General features: G+C 46.5%; 1 protein-coding gene across 5 annotated transcripts in view; it reads left to right on the top strand.

Moving 5' to 3' along the window:
• The first annotated feature begins 701 nt into the window (after positions 1-701).
• The window catches only part of LOC132781986 (myotonin-protein kinase), a 64,348-nt gene continuing 45,070 nt past the window's right edge, over positions 702-19,979 (top strand). For 3 of the 5 annotated variants that reach the window (XM_067461025.1, XM_067461027.1, XM_067461026.1), the window contains exon 1: positions 703-3,468. In XM_067461025.1, coding sequence (XP_067317126.1) covers positions 3,309-3,468 — 160 coding nt within the window. In that variant the 5' untranslated portion in view covers positions 703-3,308. Of the gene's footprint in view, positions 3,469-19,979 lie in introns of all 5 variants that reach the window. The other 2 variants (XM_067461023.1, XM_067461024.1) reach the window with 1 other exon arrangement.

Here is a 19,979-nt window from a genome sequence, read left to right as displayed (position 1 = left end):
GACAGGCCACGTTGTCCGGATGCTCAACCACCGTCTCCCAAAGCAGTTGCTCTACTCAAAACTCAAAACGGAAAACAGATATTGACAAGCTGGAATGTGTCCAGAGGAGGGCAACTAAAATGATCAAGGGTCTGGAGACCAAGCCCTTTGAGGAGCGGCTTAAAGAGCTGGGCATGTTTAGCCTGAAGAAGAGAAGGCTGAGAGGAGACATGATAGCCATGTATGTGAGAGGAAGCCACAGGGAGGAGGGAGCAAGCTTGTTTTCTGCTTCCCTGGAGACTAGGACGTGGAAAAATGGCTTCAAACTACAAGAAAGGCGATTCCATCTGAACATGAGGAAGAACTTCCTGACTGTGAGAGCCGTTCAGCAGTGGAACTCTCTGCCCCGGAGTGTGGTGGAGTCTCCTTCTTTGGAAGCTTTTAAACAGAGGCTGGAGGGTCATCTGTCAGGAGTGCTTTGAATGCAATATTCCTGCTTTTTGGCAGGGGGTTGGACTGGATGGTCCATGAGGTCTCTTCCAACTCTTTGATTCTATGATTCTATGATTCTATGACTCCCTTCTTTTGCATGCTCCCCTTTTGTTGCTTTCCCACCCCTTCATCCTGGAGTTTCTTTTTTCCAGGGGAAGGAAAGCAGTGATGGGGTTAAACGGGAGGCCAGCCCCTCTGTCCTCTTCCAGCTCCATTCCTGGGACCTTTAAATGGGCATGGAGTGCGTTTGCGCCCGAGGCTGGGGCCTTGGCAGCCGAGCGCTGGGCAGGGCAGAGCAGAAGGGCAAACAGAGAGGCCGGGTGTGGTGCCCAAGCGGAGGGAGGAAGGGCCCTCTTTTGGGTACATTGCTGGCACACCGAGCCAGAGAGAGAGAAGGAATGTGCATGGAGTGGTGTGCTCTTTTTCTTCGGAGGGGTGTGTGCCGAACTCAGTAGAATACCGCATGTGTGTATATGTTCAGTTGTTGTTTGCCTCCACAGAGAGAGAAGTGTGGGTTGCATTTTTGGGAACCCAAGCAAGAAGGGGAAACCATCGAGTGTGAGTCAATGTTGTGGCCGCACTAAAGGGAGAAAAGCAATGTGACAGCAAAGGGGTGTGTGTGTGTGTGTGTGTGTATGCTTGTGTAAAAGAGGAGTGCATGGATTAATGTAGGCGGTGCACACCCTGCACCGGAGAAGGGGACAACGACGACAACGAAGTTGCAAAGTTTGTGTCTGGAGAAGTCACTTTGTATGTGTTTGGGAGAATGTAAGAAAAAGTTGATTTCTGTACATCATCGAGAGAAGAGGAAGGCAACATTTCCATGCCATCGGAAGACTTGTGACGTTTGTGTCTTTTGGAAGAGAGAAGTTGGATTGTGTGTTTGTGAAATGTAAGAAAGAGTAAAGTTGATTTCTGTGCATCATCGAGAGAAGCGGAAGGCAACATTTCCATGCCATCAGAAGACTTGTGGCGTTTGTGTCTTTTGGAAGAGAGAAGTTGGATTGTGTGCTTGTGAGAATGTAAAGGCGATTTCTGCTCACGTGCAAGAGATAGGAAAAGAACAGGTGGGAAGTGTGCCAAGGCTGCATTCATCCGGAGAACGTCTGCCACCGCGAAAAGCAACCCAAACATGGATTGTGTGCGTTGGAGAAAATATTGGTGAAAAGGAGAGACTAAGGGTGATTTCTGGGCATCGAGAAACAGGCAGAAAGTTTCATCAAAAGACATCTGCCATCGCAAAAGGCAACCCAAACGTGGATTGTGCACGTTTGTGAAAATATTGGTGAAAAGGAGAGACTAAGAGTGATTTCTGGGCATTGAGAGACAGGCAGAAAGTTTCATCACAAGACATCTGCCATCACAAAAGGCAACCCAAACGTGGATTGTGCACGTTTGTGAAAATATTGGTGAAAAGGAGAGACTAAGGGTGATTTCTGGGCATCGAGAGACAGGCAGAAAGTTTCATCACAAGACATCTGCCATCGCAAAAGGCAACCCTAACATGGATTGTGCACGTTTGTGAAAATACTGGTGAAAAGGAGAGGCTAAGAGTGATTTCTGGGCATCGAGAAACAGGCAGAAAGTTTCATCACAAGACATCTGCCATCGCAAAAGGCAACCCTAACATGGATTGTGTGCATTTGTGAAAATATTGGTGAAAAGGAGAGACTAAGGGTGATTTCTGGGCATCGAAAAACAGGCAGAAAGTTTCATCACAAGACATCTGCCATCGCAAAAGGCAACCCTAACATGGATTGTGTGCATTTGTGAAAATATTGGTGAAAAGGAGAGACTAAGGGTGATTTCTGGGCATCGAAAAACAGGCAGAAAGTTTCATCACAAGACATCTGCCATCGCAAAAGGCAACCCAAACATGGATTGTGCACGTTTGTGAAAATACTGGTGAAAAGGGGAGAGTAAAGGTGATTTCTAGGCATTGAGAAACAGGCAGAAAGTTTCATCACAAGACATCTGCCATCGCAAAAGGCAACCCAAACATGGATTGTGCACGTTTGTGAAAATATTGGTGAAAAGGAGAGAGTAAAGGTGATTTCTAGGCATTGAGAAACAGGCAGAAAGTTTCATCACAAGACATCTGCCATCGCAAAAGGCAACCCAAACATGGATTGTGCACGTTTGTGAAAATACTGGTGAAAAGGGGAGACTAAGGGTGATTTCTGGGCATTGAGAGACAGGCAGAAAGTTTGCCAGGACTGCGCTCATCATCACAAGACGCCTGCCGTCGCAAACAACCAAACGCAACAGGATTGTGGGACCTTCTTGAAATTGTTTACAAGTTACTCAACCTTTTATCATCTGTGGATGAGTTGTACAGTTTGTGTATTGAAGCGGAGAGAAGTTGGGTTGTCTGTCTTTGTGAGAACGACACTGAGTCAGGTTGATTTCTCTGTAAGAGGAGAAAAGGGCACGAAGTTGGCCAGGACTGCGTTCGTCGAGACTTGTGCCGTTTGCTAGCGACCCAAAACAACGTTGGATTGTTTGTGAGAATGCCTGTGAGAAGGAGAGACATTGGGCATTGAGAGACAGGCAGAAAGCTTGCCAGGATCTGCCTTCATACAAAGACTATTGTGAGGACACCAACATATCACCAACTGTACCTTGAAAGTTGTCTGACCAAGAGAGAAGGCCTCTCCATCCTTTGCTTTGGATATCAAGAAGCCAGGTTGATCGCCCAGGAAGGAGATGTTGACTGTGACCCATGTGGGTCAGAACGATGCCCCATTGACATAGGAGAGCCTCGTCCGGAGAGCCGCAGCCATCCTTTGTTGGATGCGTCCAAAGGTGTCATAACAACCTTTGGAGCTGCGTTCACCATGGCAGCCGAAGTGCGACTGAAGAAGCTGGAGGAGCTGGTCCTGGACCGGAGATCGGTGGGCTTGGAGACTTTGGTGGACCTCCTACTCTGTGTCCATCATGAGCTGAGCACCTCTCCGTTGGCCCAGGAGAAGTACATCAGGGAGTTCTTGCAATGGGGTGAGTCTACTTTGTCTTGTGTACATAATATCCTAGAATCCTAGAGTTGGAAGGGTTCCCAAGAGCTATCACACCCAACCCCTTTCTGCTAGGCAGGAAGACCTATCAAAGCCCTCCTGACAGATGGCCATCCAGCCTCTGCTGAATCACAGAATACTAGCATTGGAAGAGAACCCAAGGCCTATGCAGTCCAACCCCTTGGGGTCTCTTCCAATGTTAGTATTCAGCCAAGTATTCAGCTAGTATTCAGCCATATCAAAGCCCTCCAGACAGATGGCCATCCAGCCTCTGTTGAATCACAGAATACTAGCATTGGAGGAGAACCAAAGGGCTATGCAGTCCAACCCCTTGGGGTCTCTTCCAATGCTAGTATTCAGCTAGTATTCAGCCATATCAAAGCCCTCCTGACAGATGGCCATCCAACCTCTGTTGAATCACAGAATACTAGCATTGGAGGAGACCTCAAGAGCTATGCAGTCCAACCCCTTGAGGTCTCTTCCAATGCTAGTATTCAGCCAAGTATTCAGCTAGTATTCAGCCATATCAAAGCCCTCCTGACAGATGGCCATCCAGCCTCTGCTGAATCACAGAATACTAGCTTTGGAGGAGACTTCAAAGGCTATGCAGTCCAACCCCTTCAGCCAAGTATTCATAGAATCATAGAATCATAGAATCAAAGAGTTGGAAGAGACCTCATGGGCCATCCAGTCCAACCCCATTCTGCCAAGAAGCAGGAATATTGCATTCAAATCACCCCTGACAGATGGCCATCCAGCCTCTGTTTCAAAGCTTCCAAAGAAGGAGCCTCCACCACACTCCGGGGCAGAGAGTTCCACTGCTGAACGGCTCTCACAGTCAGGAAGTTCTTCCTCATGTTCAGATGGAATCGCCTCTCTTGTAGTTTGAAGCCATTGTTCCATTGCGTCCTAGTCTCCAGGGAAGCAGCTAGTATTCAGCCATATCAAAGCCCTCCCGACAGATGGCCATCCAGCCTCTGTTGAATCACAGAATACTAGCATTGGAAGAGACCCAAAGGGTTATGCAGCCCAACCCCTTGGGGTCTCTTCCAATGCTAGTATTCAGCCAAGTATTCAGCTAGTATTCAGCCATCTCAAAGCCCTCCTGACAGATGGCCATCCAGCCTCTGTTGAATCACAGAATACTAGCATTGGAAGTGACCCAAAGGGCTATGCAGCCTAACCCCTTGGGGTCTCTTCCAATGTTAGTATTCAGCCAAGATTCAGCCATATCAAAGCCCTCCTGACAGATGGCCATCCAGCCTCTGTTGAATCACAGAATACTAGCATTGGAAAAGACCCCAAAGGGCTATGCAGCCTAACCCCTTGGGGTCTCTTCCAATGCTAGTATTCAGCCAAGTATTCAGCTAGTATTCAGCCATCTCAAAGCCCTCCTGACAGATGGCCATCCAGCCTCTGTTGAATCACAGAATACTAGCATTGGAAGAGACCCAAAGGGCTATGCAGCCTAACCCCTTGGGGTCTCTTCCAATGTTAGTATTCAGCCAAGATTCAGCCATATCAAAGCCCTCCTGACAGATGGCCATCCAGCCTCTGTTGAATCACAGAATACTAGCATTGGAAAAGACCCCAAAGGGCTATGCAGCCTAACCCCTTGGGGTCTCTTCCAATGCTAGTATTCAGCCAAGTATTCAGCTAGTATTCAGCCATCTCAAAGCCCTCCTGACAGATGGCCATCCAGCCTCTGTTGAATCACAGAATACTAGCATTGGAAGAGACCCAAAGGGCTATGCAGCCTAACCCCTTGGGGTCTCTTCCAATGTTAGTATTCAGCCAAGATTCAGCCATATCAAAGCCCTCCTGACAGATGGCCATCCAGCCTCTGTTGAATCACAGAATACTAGCATTGGAAAAGACCCCAAAGGGCTATGCAGCCTAACCCCTTGGGGTCTCTTCCAATGCTAGTATTCAGCCAAGTATTCAGCTAGTATTCAGCCATCTCAAAGCCCTCCTGACAGATGGCCATCCAGCCTCTGTTGAATCACAGAATACTAGCATTGGAAGAGACCCAAAGGGCTATGCAGCCTAACCCCTTGGGGTCTCTTCCAATGTTAGTATTCAGCCAAGATTCAGCCATATCAAAGCCCTCCTGACAGATGGCCATCCAGCCTCTGTTGAATCACAGAATACTAGCATTGGAAAAGACCCCAAAGGGCTATGCAGCCTAACCCCTTGGGGTCTCTTCCAATGCTAGTATTCAGCCAAGTATTCAGCTAGTATTCAGCCATCTCAAAGCCCTCCTGACAGATGGCCATCCAGCCTCTGTTGAATCACAGAATACTAGCATTGGAAGAGACCCAAAGGGCTATGCAGCCTAACCCCTTGGGGTCTCTTCCAATGTTAGTATTCAGCCAAGATTCAGCCATATCAAAGCCCTCCTGACAGATGGCCATCCAGCCTCTGTTGAATCACAGAATACTAGCATTGGAAAAGACCCCAAAGGGCTATGCAGCCTAACCCCTTGGGGTCTCTTCCAATGCTAGTATTCAGCCAAGTATTCAGCTAGTATTCAGCCATATCAAAGCCCTCCTGACAGATGGCCATCCAGCTTCTGTTGAATACTAGCATTGGAAGAGACCCCAAGGGCTATGCAGTCCAACTCCTTGAGGTCTCTTCCAATGCTAGTATTCAGCCAGGAAGACCCAGGGCCCTTCCACACAGCTATATAACCCAGAATATCAAGTCAGATAATCCACAAGTCAGATAATCCACATAATCCACGCTTTGAACTAGGTTATTTAAGTCCACACTGTCATATCATCTAGTTCAATGTGGATTTTATACAGCTGTGTGGAAGGAGCCACATTCAAAGCCCTCCTGACAGATGCCCATCCAGACTCTAAGTAAAAGCCTTTCACAAAGCGGTCACTTGTCTGTGAGGTCCCTTCTGCACTGCCGTATAAAATCCAGATTATATGCCTTGAACTGGATTATATCGCAGTGCAGACACAGATAATCCAGTTCAAAGCGGATAATGTGGATTCTCTCGTTGGATAATCTGGATTATATGGAAACGTAGAGGGGGCCTGAGGTCTGGTTATGTTCCAGAAGCATTATCTCCTGACATTTCCCCCACATCTATGGCAGGCATCGTCAGAGGTTGACAACCTCGCGTCCCTTCCTTTTCTGGGCTGTGTGGCTATGTTCTGGAAGCATTCTCTCCTGACATTTCATCCCCATCTATGGCAGGCATCCTCAGAGGTTGACAGCCTCAGGCCCTTTCCTTTGTCTACTTGAGGCAGGTGTGAATGTTGCAATTGGCCACCTTGATTAGCACTGAATGGCCTTGCAGCTTCAAAGCCTGGCTGCTTCCTGCCTGGGGGGATCCTTTGTTGGGAGGTGTTAGCTGGCTCTGATTGTTTCCTGTCCGGAATTCCCCTGTTTCTCTTTTAGTGTTGCTCTTTATTTATTATCCTGATTTTGGACGATTTTTTTTTTTTAAAAAGTACTGGTAGCCAGATTGTGTTCATTTTCATGGTTTGACTGGATTGCTGTGAGTCTTGAGAAGCATTCTCTCCTGATGTTTCACCTACATCTATGGGAGGCATCCTAAGAGGCTGAGAGGATGAGGACCCCTCAACCTCTGAGATTGCCTGCCATAGATGTGGGTGAAATGTCAGGAGAGAATGCTTCCAGAAAATGGCCAGACAGTAAAGAAAACTCACAGCAACCTATTTTGTTGTTGTTTATGTACATTATGCACGAGCACCGAGTATTACATTATATTCGCTTTTGTGAGTATATGTGCAAGTTACTCTGGGCGCATCCACACTGGAGAATTAATGCAGTTTGATACCGCTTTAACTGCTATGGAATCTTGGGAGCTGTCATTTGACCCTTGTCTGCTAAAGAGTTTTGGTGCCTTCCCAAACTACATCTCCCAGGATTCCCATGGCAGTTGAAGTGGTGCCAATCTGCATTAAGTCTCCAGTGTAGATGCACCATGCAATCTGTTCTTCCCAAGGCTTGGAGTTCTCTTTTTCCTGCTGCAAAGCTTGTATTTTAGTGACAGGTGTGGGATCTCCTCCAAAATACGATTCTTTTCCCTTCGAATCAATTCTCCTTTTGTCTTCAAATGTCTAGCATTGCGCAGAGAGTGCGACGCTGGAAACTGTTCACGCCGGAGAGCTCTTTCTATTTGTTCAGTCCACATTCCTGTGGTCATTCCGCCTGCCCCTTTGCTTTGGTTCACTAAGCTGCCTTTCTAAATGCTCAACCGAAGCTTTAAAAGTGCCGTAGTGCCAGGAAATTTGGGGACAGAAGGCATATTTCATTCTGGTTTGCAAGGAAACGTGCCTTAGGGTCGCCATAACTCGGAAATGACGCAGAGGCACACAACAGCAATAACAAATCCCAGTTCTGCCCCTCTTTTTGCTATACTCATCTTTATATAATACTAGCCATCCCCTGCCACGCGTTGCTGTGGCCCACATGGGGATTCTGTGTGGGAGGTTTGGCCCAATTCTATCGTTGGTGGGGTTCAGAGTGCTCTTTGATTGTAAGTGAACTATAAATCCCAGCAACTACAACTCCCAAATGTCAAGGTCTATTTTCCCCAAACTCCATCTGTGTTTCTAGCTGGGCATATGGAATATTTGTGCCAAGTTTGGTCCAGATCCATTATTGTTTGAGTCTACAGTGCTCTCTGGATGTAGGTGAACTACAACTCCAAAACTTAAGGTTAATGCCCACCAAACCCTTCTAGTATTTGCTGTTGGTTGTGGGAGAACTGTGTGCCAAGTTTGGTTCAATTCCATCGTTGGTGGAGTTCAGAATGGTCTTTGATTGTAGGTGAACTATAAATCCCAGCAATGACAACTCCCAAATGCCAAGGTTTATTTTCCCCAAACTCCACCAGTGTTCACATTTGGGTATATTGAGTATTCGTGTAGAGTTTGGTCCAGATCCATCATTGTTTGAGTCCACAGTGATCTCTGGATGTAGGTGAACTACAACTCCAAAACCAAACGGCACTGCCCACCAAACCCTTCCAGTATTTTCTGTTGGTCATGGAAGTCCTGTGTGTCAAGTTTGGTTCAATTCCATCATTGGTGGGGTTCAGAATGCTCTGTGATTGCAGGTGAACTATAAATCCCAGCAACTACAACTCCCAAATGTCAAGATTCTATTTTCCCCAAACTCCACCAGTGTTCACATTTGGGCAGATTGAGTATTTGTGTAGAGTTTGGTCCAGATCCATCATTGTTTAAGTCCACAGTGATCTCTCGATGTAGGTGAACTACAACTCCAAAACCAAACGGCACTGCCCACCAAACCCTTCCAGTATTTTCTGTTGGTCATGGGAGAGCTGTGTGCCAAGTTTGGTTCAATTCCATTGTTGGTGGGGTTCAGAATGCTCTTTGATTGTAGGTGAACTATAAATCCCAGTAACTAAAACTCCCAAATGCCAAGGTCTATTTCCCCCAAACACCATCTGTGTTCATATTTGGGCATACGGAAAATTCGTGCCAAGCTTGGTCCAGATCCATCATTGTTTGAGTCCACTGTGCTCTCTGGATGTAGGTGTACTACATCTCCTAAACTCAATGTCAATGCCCACCAAACCCTCCTAGTGTTTTCTGTTGGTTGTGGGAATCCTGTGTGCCACGTTTGGATCAATTCCATCATTGGTGGAGTTCAGAATGGTCTTTGATGGTAGGTTAACTTTAAATCCCCGTCTCCCCACCCTTCTACCATTATCTATCCATCCACCTATCCATCCATCCATCTATCTATCCATCTATCCATCCATCCATCCATCCATCCATCCATCCATCCATCTATCCATCCATCTATCCATCCATCTATCCATCCATCTATTCATCCATCTATCCATCCATCCATCTATCCATCCATCTATCCATCCATCTATCCATCCATCTATCCATCCATCTATCCATCCATCTATCCATCCATCTATCCATCCGTCCATCCGTCCATCCATCCATCCGTCCATCCGTCCTTCCGTCTATCTATCTATCTATCTATCTATCTATCTATCCGTCTATCTATCTGTCTATCTATCCATCCGTCCGTCTATCTATCCATTCATCCATCCATCCATCTATCAATCCATCTATTCATCCATCCATCTATCCATCCATCTATCCATCCATCCATCTCTCCATCCATCCATCTATCCATCCCTATCCTTCTATTTATCCCCATGTATCTATCGCTCCTTATCTATTTACCCCTTTCCCTACATCTCTCTATCTCTACCTCTTTCTCTGATTATCTGTCCCCATCCTTATACAGTGTTCCCTCACTTATCACGGAGGTTTCATTCCAGGACCACCCGCAATAAGTGAAAATCCGTGAAGTAGGGACGCCATATTAATTTTAATATTTATACATTATTTTATATATTTTATATATTACTAGCTGTACCCACCACGCATTATCTATCTATCTATCTATCTATCTATCTATCTATCTATCTATCTACCTACCTACCTACCTACCTACCTACCTACCTACCTACCTGTCTATCCTCCTGATCAATCTACCTACCTACCTACCTACCTGTCTATCTCTATCTAATCTATCTATCTGGAGGATTGCTGGGAGTTGCAGTCCAGGAATAGGAAATTGGAAATATGCCGGGATTGGGATGCTCATGAAGAAATCCAAGGAGAGTAAAGCTTGCAGCTTGGAAGCAGTGCATTTGGATCATCCTCCTCTCCTAAAAGGCCTGGTCTAGGGGACGCTGGGAGATGTACTCTGGAAGAGAGTGTGGATATGCTATTGTGTGGTGTTTTTTGCCAGGGGAGTCACTTTACGCATGTGCTGTAGCATCTTTTTGCTTTTTTGGCTTTTTAAGTCCCTTCTGCTATGTTTTTCAATGTTTTGATGAGTGATGGTCACTCGTTGGCCTGATTGTTCTTTTGTGTCCATATACTATAATATATAATAATAATAACAACTTTATTTATACCCCGCCACCATCTCCCCAAAGGACTCAGAGCGGCTTACATGAGGCCAAGCCCAACAACACATCAAAAACAACAAGCAATAATAAAATAACAAGCAATAAACAAAATAAACAGTACAATTAATATAACTCACAAGTAGTTCTTCCGGGGTCCCTGGCCTCCACTGGATGTAAATATATATTTAATATTTTTTATTAATATTTTCAAAAACCCACGAAACAGTGAGTCCACTAACAGCAAACCACAAAGTAGTGGGGGAACACTGTGTCTCTCTAGCCCCATCTATACCTGTCTCTTATCTATCTCTACCTCTCTTTACCTATATACGTCCATCTTTATATTTGCTTGCCTGCCTCTCCCTCCCTCCCTCTCCTTCTATCTATCCCTATTGTATATCTCTCATTATCTGTTTATCATTTTTCCTATATCTCTCTGTCTCCAACTCACTTGTTATGTGTCTGTCCTCATCCTTATATTCTCGCTATCCCCATCTATATCTATCAATCTCTATCTCTCCTTATCTATATATCTTTCTATACCCATCTATGCCTGTCTGTCTCTTTATCTCTTCCTATCTATCTATCTATCCATCCCTATCCTATCTATCCCCATGTATTTCTCTCTCCTTATCTATTTACCCCTTTCCCTATATCTCTCTTATCTCCACCTCTTTCTTTCTCTCGTTAACTGTCTGTCCTCATCCATGTATCTCTTTATCCCTATCGATATCTGCCTTTATCAATCTGTCTCTCCTTATCTATATATCTCCCTTATATCTTTCTGTCCCCATCTATGCCTGCCTTCCTGTCTTTCTTTGTCTCTCTCCCTATCTATCCATCCATCCATCCATCCATCCATCCATCCATCCATCCATCTATCTCTATCCTATCTACCTCCATGTAACTCTCTCCTTTCCCTATTCCTTATTCCTTTCCCTATATCTCCCTATCCCTACCTCTTTCTTATCTGTATCTGTCCCTATCCTTATATCTCTCTATCCCCATCTATATCTATCAATTTTTATCTCTCCTTATCTATATATTCCCATCTCGATCTCTTTCTATCTCCATCCATGTCTACCTGCCTACCTCTCCCTCACTCTATCTATCTATCTAGCCATCCATCCATCTATCCACCCATCTCCCATCCCCTCACTCATGCTTCCATCCATCCATCCATCCATCCATCTATCCACCCATCCATCCATCTATCCACCCATCCCCCATCCCCCCACCCATGCATCCAACCATCCACCCACCCACCCATCCCCCCATCCATCCATCCATCCATCCACCCACCCACCCATCCATCCATCGCTCTATCGCTCCATCGCCACACCCATCCACCCATCCATCCACCCACATATCCATCCATTTACCCACACATCCATCCACCCATCCATCCATGCATCCATCTATCCACCCATCCCCCATCCCCCCACCCATGCATCCAACCATCCACCCACCCACCCATCCCCCCATCCATCCATCCATCCACCCACCCACCCATCGATCCATCGCTCTATCGCTCCATCGCCACACCCATCCACCCATCCATCCACCCACATATCCATCCATTTACCCACACATCCATCCATCCATCCATCCATCCATCTATCCACCCATCCATCCATCTATCCACCCATCCCCCATCCCCCCACCCATGCATCCAACCATCCACCCACCCACCCATCCCCCCATCCATCCATCCATCCATCCACCCACCCATCCATCGCTCTATCGCTCCATCGCCACACCCATCCACCCATCCATCCACCCACATATCCATCCATTTACCCACACATCCATCCATCCATCCATCCACCCATCCATCCATGCATCCATCCATCCATCCATCCATCCATACATCTACCCAACCATCCACCCACCCACCCACCCATCCACCCACCCACCCACCCACCCATCCATTTACCCACCTATCCACTCAACCATCCATTCACCCAACCATCCATCCACCCAACCATCATGAGCAGGGTGCAATTTGTGGATCTTGGGGGTGGGACCCAAGCCTAGATAGCAACATTTGTGCATGTTTCATATACACCTTCCACACAAGGCAATTATATATATATTTGGAGGAGGAAAGAAAGCCTCTGAGCATGAGCAGAGGGTTTTTTGTAAATCTTGGAATAGGGGCTCTACAGCAGGCCTGGGCAAACTTGGGCCCTCCAGGTGTTTTGGACTTCAACTCCCACCATTCCTAACAGCCGGTAGGCTGTTAGGAATGGTGGGAGTTGAAGTCCAAAACACCTGGAGGGCCCAAGTTTGCCCAGGCCTGAATGATCCCCATCTGTCTCCATCAATCTCTGTCTATATCCCCATCCTTCTATCTATATCAATATCGATATCTGTCTCTCTACATCTGTCTATTTATCTATGCATCCCTCCAAAGTGTTTATCTTTGCAACAGCAAAGCCGACACATGTGAATTTCATGCAACCTTGTTTGTTTGTTTTGCAAACAAACGGAAAGCAAGGCCACAAAACAAAGCCCTTCCCTGCTCTTTCTAGCAGGATCTGGGTGAAGTTCAGCAGAAAGAAGGGGAATGCAATCCCACCCCTCGGGACCCCTCCCCTTGGCGGTCGGTGCAGACTGCCTTTTGTGGACAAGATGGCACAGCCTTCCCTTCCCTTCCCTGCCTTTGCTTTGCTTGCCTTTCCCTGGGAGATCCAGCTGCTCTGGGGCCTGTGGGATGTGTGGCTGGGATCTTTGCGCAACGCCATAAAAGGCCACCCGGCTTTGGATGCAAAGCTGAGCCCCGTTTCAACTCCCAGGATTGCATAGCATCGCATAGTTGGGGTTAAAGTGTTGCCAAACTGCATTAACTCTATAGTGTAGATCAGTGTTTCTCAACCTGGGGGTTGGGACCCCTGAGGGGGGTCACGAGGGATTGTCAGAGGGGTTGCCAAAGACCATTAGAAAACACAGTATTTTATGTTGGTCATGGGGGTTCTGTGTGCCAAGTTTGGCCCAATTCTATCATTGGTGGGGTTCAGAATGCTCTTTGATTGTAAGTGAACTATAAATCCCAGCAACTATAACTCCCAAATGTCAAGGTATATTTTCCTCAAATTCCACCAGTGTTCACATTTGGGCATATTGAGTAGTCGTGCCAAGTTTGGTCCTGATCCATTATTGTTTGAGTCCACAGTGCTCTCTGGATGTAGGTAAACTACAACTCCCAAACTGAAGGTCAATGCCTTGATCCATCATTGTTTGAGTCCACAGTGCTCTCTGGAAGTAGGTGAACTACAACTCCAAAACTGAAGGTCAATGCCCACCAAACCCACCAAACCCTTCCAGGATTTTCTCTTGGTCATGGGAGTTCTGTGTGCCAAATTTGGTTCAATTCCATCACTGGTGGAGTTCAGAATGCTCTTTGATTGTAGGTGAACTATACATCCCAGCAACTACAACTCCCAAATGTCAAGGTCAGTTTTCCCCAAACTCCACCAGTGTTCACATTTGGGCATATTGAGTAGTCGTGCCAAGTTTGGTCCTGATCTATTAATGTTTAAGTCCACAATGCTCTCTAGATGTAGGTGAACTACAACTCCAAAACTGAAGGTCAATGCCCACCAAATCCTTCCAGTACTGAACTCCACTAATGATTGGAATTGGACCAAACTTGGTACACAGAACTCCCATGGCCAACACAAAATATTGGAAGGGTTTGGTGGGGATTGACATCGAGTTTGGGAATTGTAATTCACCTCCATCCAGAGAGCACTGTGGACCCAAACAATGTTGGATCTGGACCAAACTTGTCACGAATACTCAATATGCCCAAATGTGAACACTGTCTGGTAGAGTTTGGGGAAAGTAGACTTGACATTGGGGAGTTGTAGTTGCTGTGATTTATAGTTCACCTATAATCAAAGAGCATTCTGAACTCCACCAATGATGGAATTGAAGCAAATTTGGCACACAGAACTCCCATGACCAACACAAAATATTGGAAGGGTTTGGTAGGGATTGACCTCGAGTTTGGGAATTGTAGTTCACCTATAATCAGAGAGCATTCTGAACTCCACTAATGATGGAATTGGACCAAACATGGCACACAGAACTCCCCATAACCAACACAAAATATTGGAAGGGTTTGGTGAGGATTGACCTCGAGTTTGGGAATTGTAGTTCACCTATAATCAGAGAGCATTCTGAACTCCACTAATGATGGAATTGGACCAAACTTGGCACACAGAACTCCCCATAACCAACACAAAATATTGGAAGGGTTTGGTGAGGATTGACCTTGAGTTTGGGAATTGTAGTTCACATAAATCCAGAGAGCACTGTGGACTCAAATAAGGATGGATCTGCACTAAAGCTGACATGACTATTCAATATGCCCAAATGTGAACAGTGGTGGAGTTTGGGGAATATGAACCTTGACATTGGGGAATTGTAGTTGCTGGGATTTATAGTTCACCTACAATCAAAGAGCATTCTGAACCCTATCAATGATAGAATTGCGTCAAATTTCCCACACAGAACCCCCATGACCAACAGAAAATATTGTGTTTTCTGATGGTCTTTGGTGACCCCTCTGACACCCCCCTTTTGAACCCCAAGGGAACCCGACCCCCAGGTTGAGAAATACTCCTGTAGATGCACCCTTTAAAAGAAAGGGGGGAAGTATTCTTTGGAACTTAACAGTGTTTCTGCATCGTAGAATGAATGCAGCACGAGCCCACTTTAACTGTCTTGGCTTAATGCTATGGGATCGTGAGAGTTGTAGTATTGCAAGAACTTTAGCCTTCTTTGCCTTATCAAATCCTAAGATCCCATAGCAGTGAGCCATGGCAGTGAACTGGAGGGAAATTCTGAGAGTATCTTGGACCACAAGAAGATCCAACCAGTCCATACTCCAGGAAATAAAGCCCGGCTGCTCAGTGGAGGAAATAATATTAGAGGCCAAAATGAAGTGCACACGCCTGCATTTTAGATGGATTAGGGATCAGCTGGTTTTCCCTGTAATAGGCAGTAAGAGCACCTAAAGCTTCGGAGAGCTTCTGTTCAACCATTTCAAAGCTCCCTGCTTGAGCGGTGATGGCATGATCGTCAGCATAGATGAAAATTTGAAAAAATTGAAAATTTTGAGTCCCCTTTCGGGAGAGATAAAGCAGGGTATAATTTTTTTTATTGTGTCAGAAGCAACCAGACATTTGTATTACATTTTTAACAAAACAAACAGACAGACAGACAGACAAAAACACAGAGTTTGCAAGCTTGGTAGTTGATTAAATGTCCTTTGACCAGTATCTGGCCACTTGGAGTGCCTCTGGTGTTGCCGCAAGGAGGTCCTCCCTTGTGCATGTGGCAGGGCTCAGGTTGCATTGCAGCAGGTGGTCAGTGGTTTGCTCTTCTCCGCACTCGCGTGTCGTCGACTCCACTTTGTGTCCCCATTTCTGAAGGTTGGCTCTGCATCTCGTGGTGCCAGAGTGCAGTCTGTTCAGCACCTTCCAAGTCGCCCAGTCCTCTGTGTGCCCAGGGGGAAGTCTCTCATTTGCTATCAGCCATTGATTGAGGTGCTGGGTTTGAGCCTGCCACTTTTGGACTCTCGCTTGCTGGGGTGTTCCAGGGAGTGTCTCTGTAGATCTTAGAAAACTATTTCTTGATTTAAGTCATTGACGTGCTGGCTGACACACAAACAGGGGATGAGCTGGAGATGTCTCTGCCTTGGTCCTTTCACTATTGGCTGCTACTTCCCGGCAGATGTCAGGTGGTGCAATACCGGCTAGACAGTGTACTTTCTCCAGTGGTGAAGGGTGCAGACACCCTGTGATAATGGGGCATGTCTCATTACGCAGAGTAGCATAGCGCAAGGGCAGATGTCTTCACTGTGTCTGGTTGTGATCCCCAGGTTGTGCCAGTCAGCTTTCGTATGATATTGTTTCTAGCACCCACGTTTTGCTTGATGTTCAGGCAGTGCTTCTTGTAGGTCAGAGCATGGTCCAGAGTGACTCCCAGGTATTTGGGTGCGCTGCAATCTCCAGTGGGATTCCTTCCCAGGTCATAATTCTCAGAGTTCGGGATGCTTGTCTGTTCTTAAGGTGAAAGGCACACGTCTGTGTTTTAGATGGATTAGGGATCAGTTGGTTTCCCCTGTAGTAGGCGGTAAGGGCCTGCTCTATCCCCCTCTATATCTGTCTCCATCAATCTCTGTCTATATCCCCATCCTTCTATCTATATCAATATTGATATCTGTCTCTCTGCATCTGTCTAACTATTTATCTATGCATCCCTAGAGCTTCTGTTCTGCCATCTCAAAGCTCCCTGCTTGAGCGGTGATGGCACGATCATCAGCATAGATGAAGCTCTCTGTCCCTTCTGGCAGTGGCTGGTCATTTGTGTAGATGTTGAACATGGATGGAGCAAGCACGCTCCCCTGAGGCAGGCCGTTCTTCTGTTTCCGCCATCTGCTTCTCTGGCCCTGGAAATTACACATAGATAGAGGTATATATAGGCTTTTCCCCATCTTCAGCATCTTGAAGGCTTGTGCTTGGTTCCAGCTGTGGGTTGGTCCTGTCGCTCCATCTCTCTGCCAAAGAGCTTTGCTCATAAACTTACTCCTCAATCGGATTGCCAGCATTTTCTGGCATTTTCCAGATGGGTGCCTAAATACCTCTCCTCTTTTTAAGCAGTCCTTATTTATCTACTCACATTTTGCTTTCGAACTGCTAGGTAGGCAGGAGCTGGGCTAAAGGCTAGGAGCTCACCCTGAGGAGTGGTCAGGTAATTTTCAACGGTAAGCAAACATTATTTTGGCGCCCCCAACCAATCACTGATATATATTTTCTGTTCGTCGTGGGAGCTCTATGTGCCATATTTGGTTCAATTCCATCATTGGTGGAGTTCAGAATGCTCTTTGACTGTAGGTGAACTATACATCCCAGTAACTACAACTCGCATATGTCAAGGTCTATTTTCCCCCAAGAGCGCCCCTGGGCAAAATCAACTATATTGCGAATGCTTACTTTGCGTAATGGTTGAGCCACCCCTGGGAGCGGTGATGGCATGATTGTCGGCATAGATGAAAATTTGAAAAATTTGAAAATTTTGAGTCCCCTTTGGGAGAGATAAAGCAGGGTATAAATAATAATAATAATAATAATAATAATAATAATAATAATAATTGTTATGTAGGGTTATCAAAGGAATTCTATGGCCCAAATGGAACAATAATCATAGGACTAAAAACTTCAGGTCTTTTATCCAGCTGATTTTTCCTCCAATTTGAATGATCAGTTGTGATAAGAAGCTTTCTGCACATGCTCTGGAACACCCTTCCCCTTGTTGGTACCAAAAAAGGCCTGACACGGAAAAGGGATTTGGTTTCAGGGATGAGAAATCTCTCTCCGGTACCACTTTTTGGGCTCCGGCCTGGTTGTGTATTGGAAACAGAATGTGTTTTCCCCTCCATTCTCAGGCATTTTTCCATGCTCTCCAACTCGCAGCCTCGGAGCGTCCCGAAGGAATCTGAGAATCGGCACCAGCCCAGATTCCCAACCCTCCTTTGTGCCCGAAATAGGAACCTGAAATTGTTTAAAAATAAAAGACACTTGGGTTTCGGGAGAAAAAACCGTCTTGTAAACAGCCCAGGTTGGCTTGGAAAGGGATTAAGAAAGCAAAACAAATCCCGACAACGCTCATTCTTGGCTCGAAGGACGGAGTGTGTTTAAAAGGCCCAAAATATCCTTGTGTCTCCAGCAACAGAGGAGGCTATGAAACTACAACTCCCAGGATGCCACGGCCTTGAGCCATGGCAGTCCAAGCAATTTTTTTTGTCTGTGTCAGGAGCGACTTGAGAAACGGCAAGTTGCTTGTGGTGTGAGAGAATTGGCCATCTGCAAGGACGTTGCCCAGGTGATGCCCAGATGTTTGATGTTTTACCATCCTTATGGGGGGCTTCTCTCATGTCCCCACATGGGGAGCTGGAGCTGACAGAGGGAGCTCAACCCACTCAACCTGTTGGTCAGCAGTCCTGCTGACACAAAGGTTTAACTCTTGCATAACCAGGAACTCCAAAAAATGCTAAACTGGGTTGTTGTAGGTTTTTTCGGGCTATATGGCCATGTTCTAGAGGTATTCTCTCCTGACGTTTCGCCTGCATCTATGGCAAGCATCTTCAGAGGTAGTGAGGATGCTAAACTGGTTAATTCTACAGTGCAGATACATTCTTGCCTGTGGGAGGCTTCCCTCATGTCCCTGCATGGGTAGCTGGAGTTGACAGAGGGAGCTCAACCCACTCAGTCTGTTGATCAGCAGGACTGCTGGCACAAGGGTTTAACCCATTGCACAACCAGGGACTCCAAAAAATGCTAAACTGGTTAATTCTACAGTGTGGATACATCCTTGCCTATGGTTGGCTTCTCTCATGTCCCTGCATGGGGAGCTGGAGCTGACAGAGGGAGCTCAACCCACTCAACCTGTTGGTCAGCAGTCCTGCTGGCACAAGGGTTTAACCATTTGCACAACCAGAGACTCCAAGAAATTCTAAACTGGTTGATTCTACAGTGCAGATACATCCTTGCCTGTGGGAGGCTTCTCTCATGTCCCTGCATGGGGAGCTGGAGCTGATGGAGGGAGCTCAACCCGCTCAATCTGTTGGTCAGCAGTCCTGCTGGCACAAGGGTTTAACCCATTGCACCACCAGGAACTCCAAGAAATGCTAAACTGGGTTGTTGTAGGGTTTTTTTGGGCTATATGGCCATGTTCTAGAGGCATTCTCTCCTGACGTTTTGCCTGCATCTATGGCAAGCATCCTCAGAGGTAGTGAGGATGCTAAACTGGTTAATTCTACAGTGTAGATACACCCTTGCCTGTGGTTGGCTTCTCTCATGTCCTTGTATGAGGAGCTGGAGCTGACAGAGGGAGCTCAATCCGCTCAACCTGTTGGTCAGCAGTCCTGCCGGCACAAGGGTTTAACCCATTGCACCACCAGGAACACCAAGAAATGCTAAACTGGGTTGTTGTAGGGTTTTTTTGGGCTATATGGCCATGTTCTAGAGGTATTCTCTCCTGACGTTTTGCCTGCATCTATGGCAAGTATCCGCAGAGGTAGTGAGGATGCTAAACTGGTTAATTCTACAGTGCAGGTACATCCTTGCCTGTGGTTGGCTTCTCTCATGTCCTTGCATGGGGAGCTGGAGCTGATGGAGGGAGCTCAACCCGCTCAACCTGTTGGTCAGCAGTCCTGCTGGCACAAGGGTTTAACCCATTGCACCACCAGAGACTCCAAGAAATGCTAAACTGGTTAATTCTATAGTGCAGATACATCCTTTCCTGTGGGAGGCTTCTCTCATGTCCCTGCATGGGAAGCTGGAGCTGACAGAGGGAGCTCAACCCACTCAACCTCTTGGTCAGCAGTCCTGCTGCTGCAAGGGTTTAACCCATTGCACCACCAGAGACTCCAAGAAATGCTAAACTGGTTAATTCTATAGTGCAGATACATCCTTGCCTGTGGGATGCTTCTCTCATGTCCCTGCACAGGGAGCTGGAGCTGACAGAGGGAG

Source organism: Anolis sagrei, chromosome X, assembly GCF_037176765.1.
Source record: "Anolis sagrei isolate rAnoSag1 chromosome X, rAnoSag1.mat, whole genome shotgun sequence".
NCBI classification, from domain to species: Eukaryota; Metazoa; Chordata; class Lepidosauria; order Squamata; family Dactyloidae; genus Anolis; species Anolis sagrei.
This window is presented reverse-complemented; position numbering and strand designations above follow the sequence as displayed.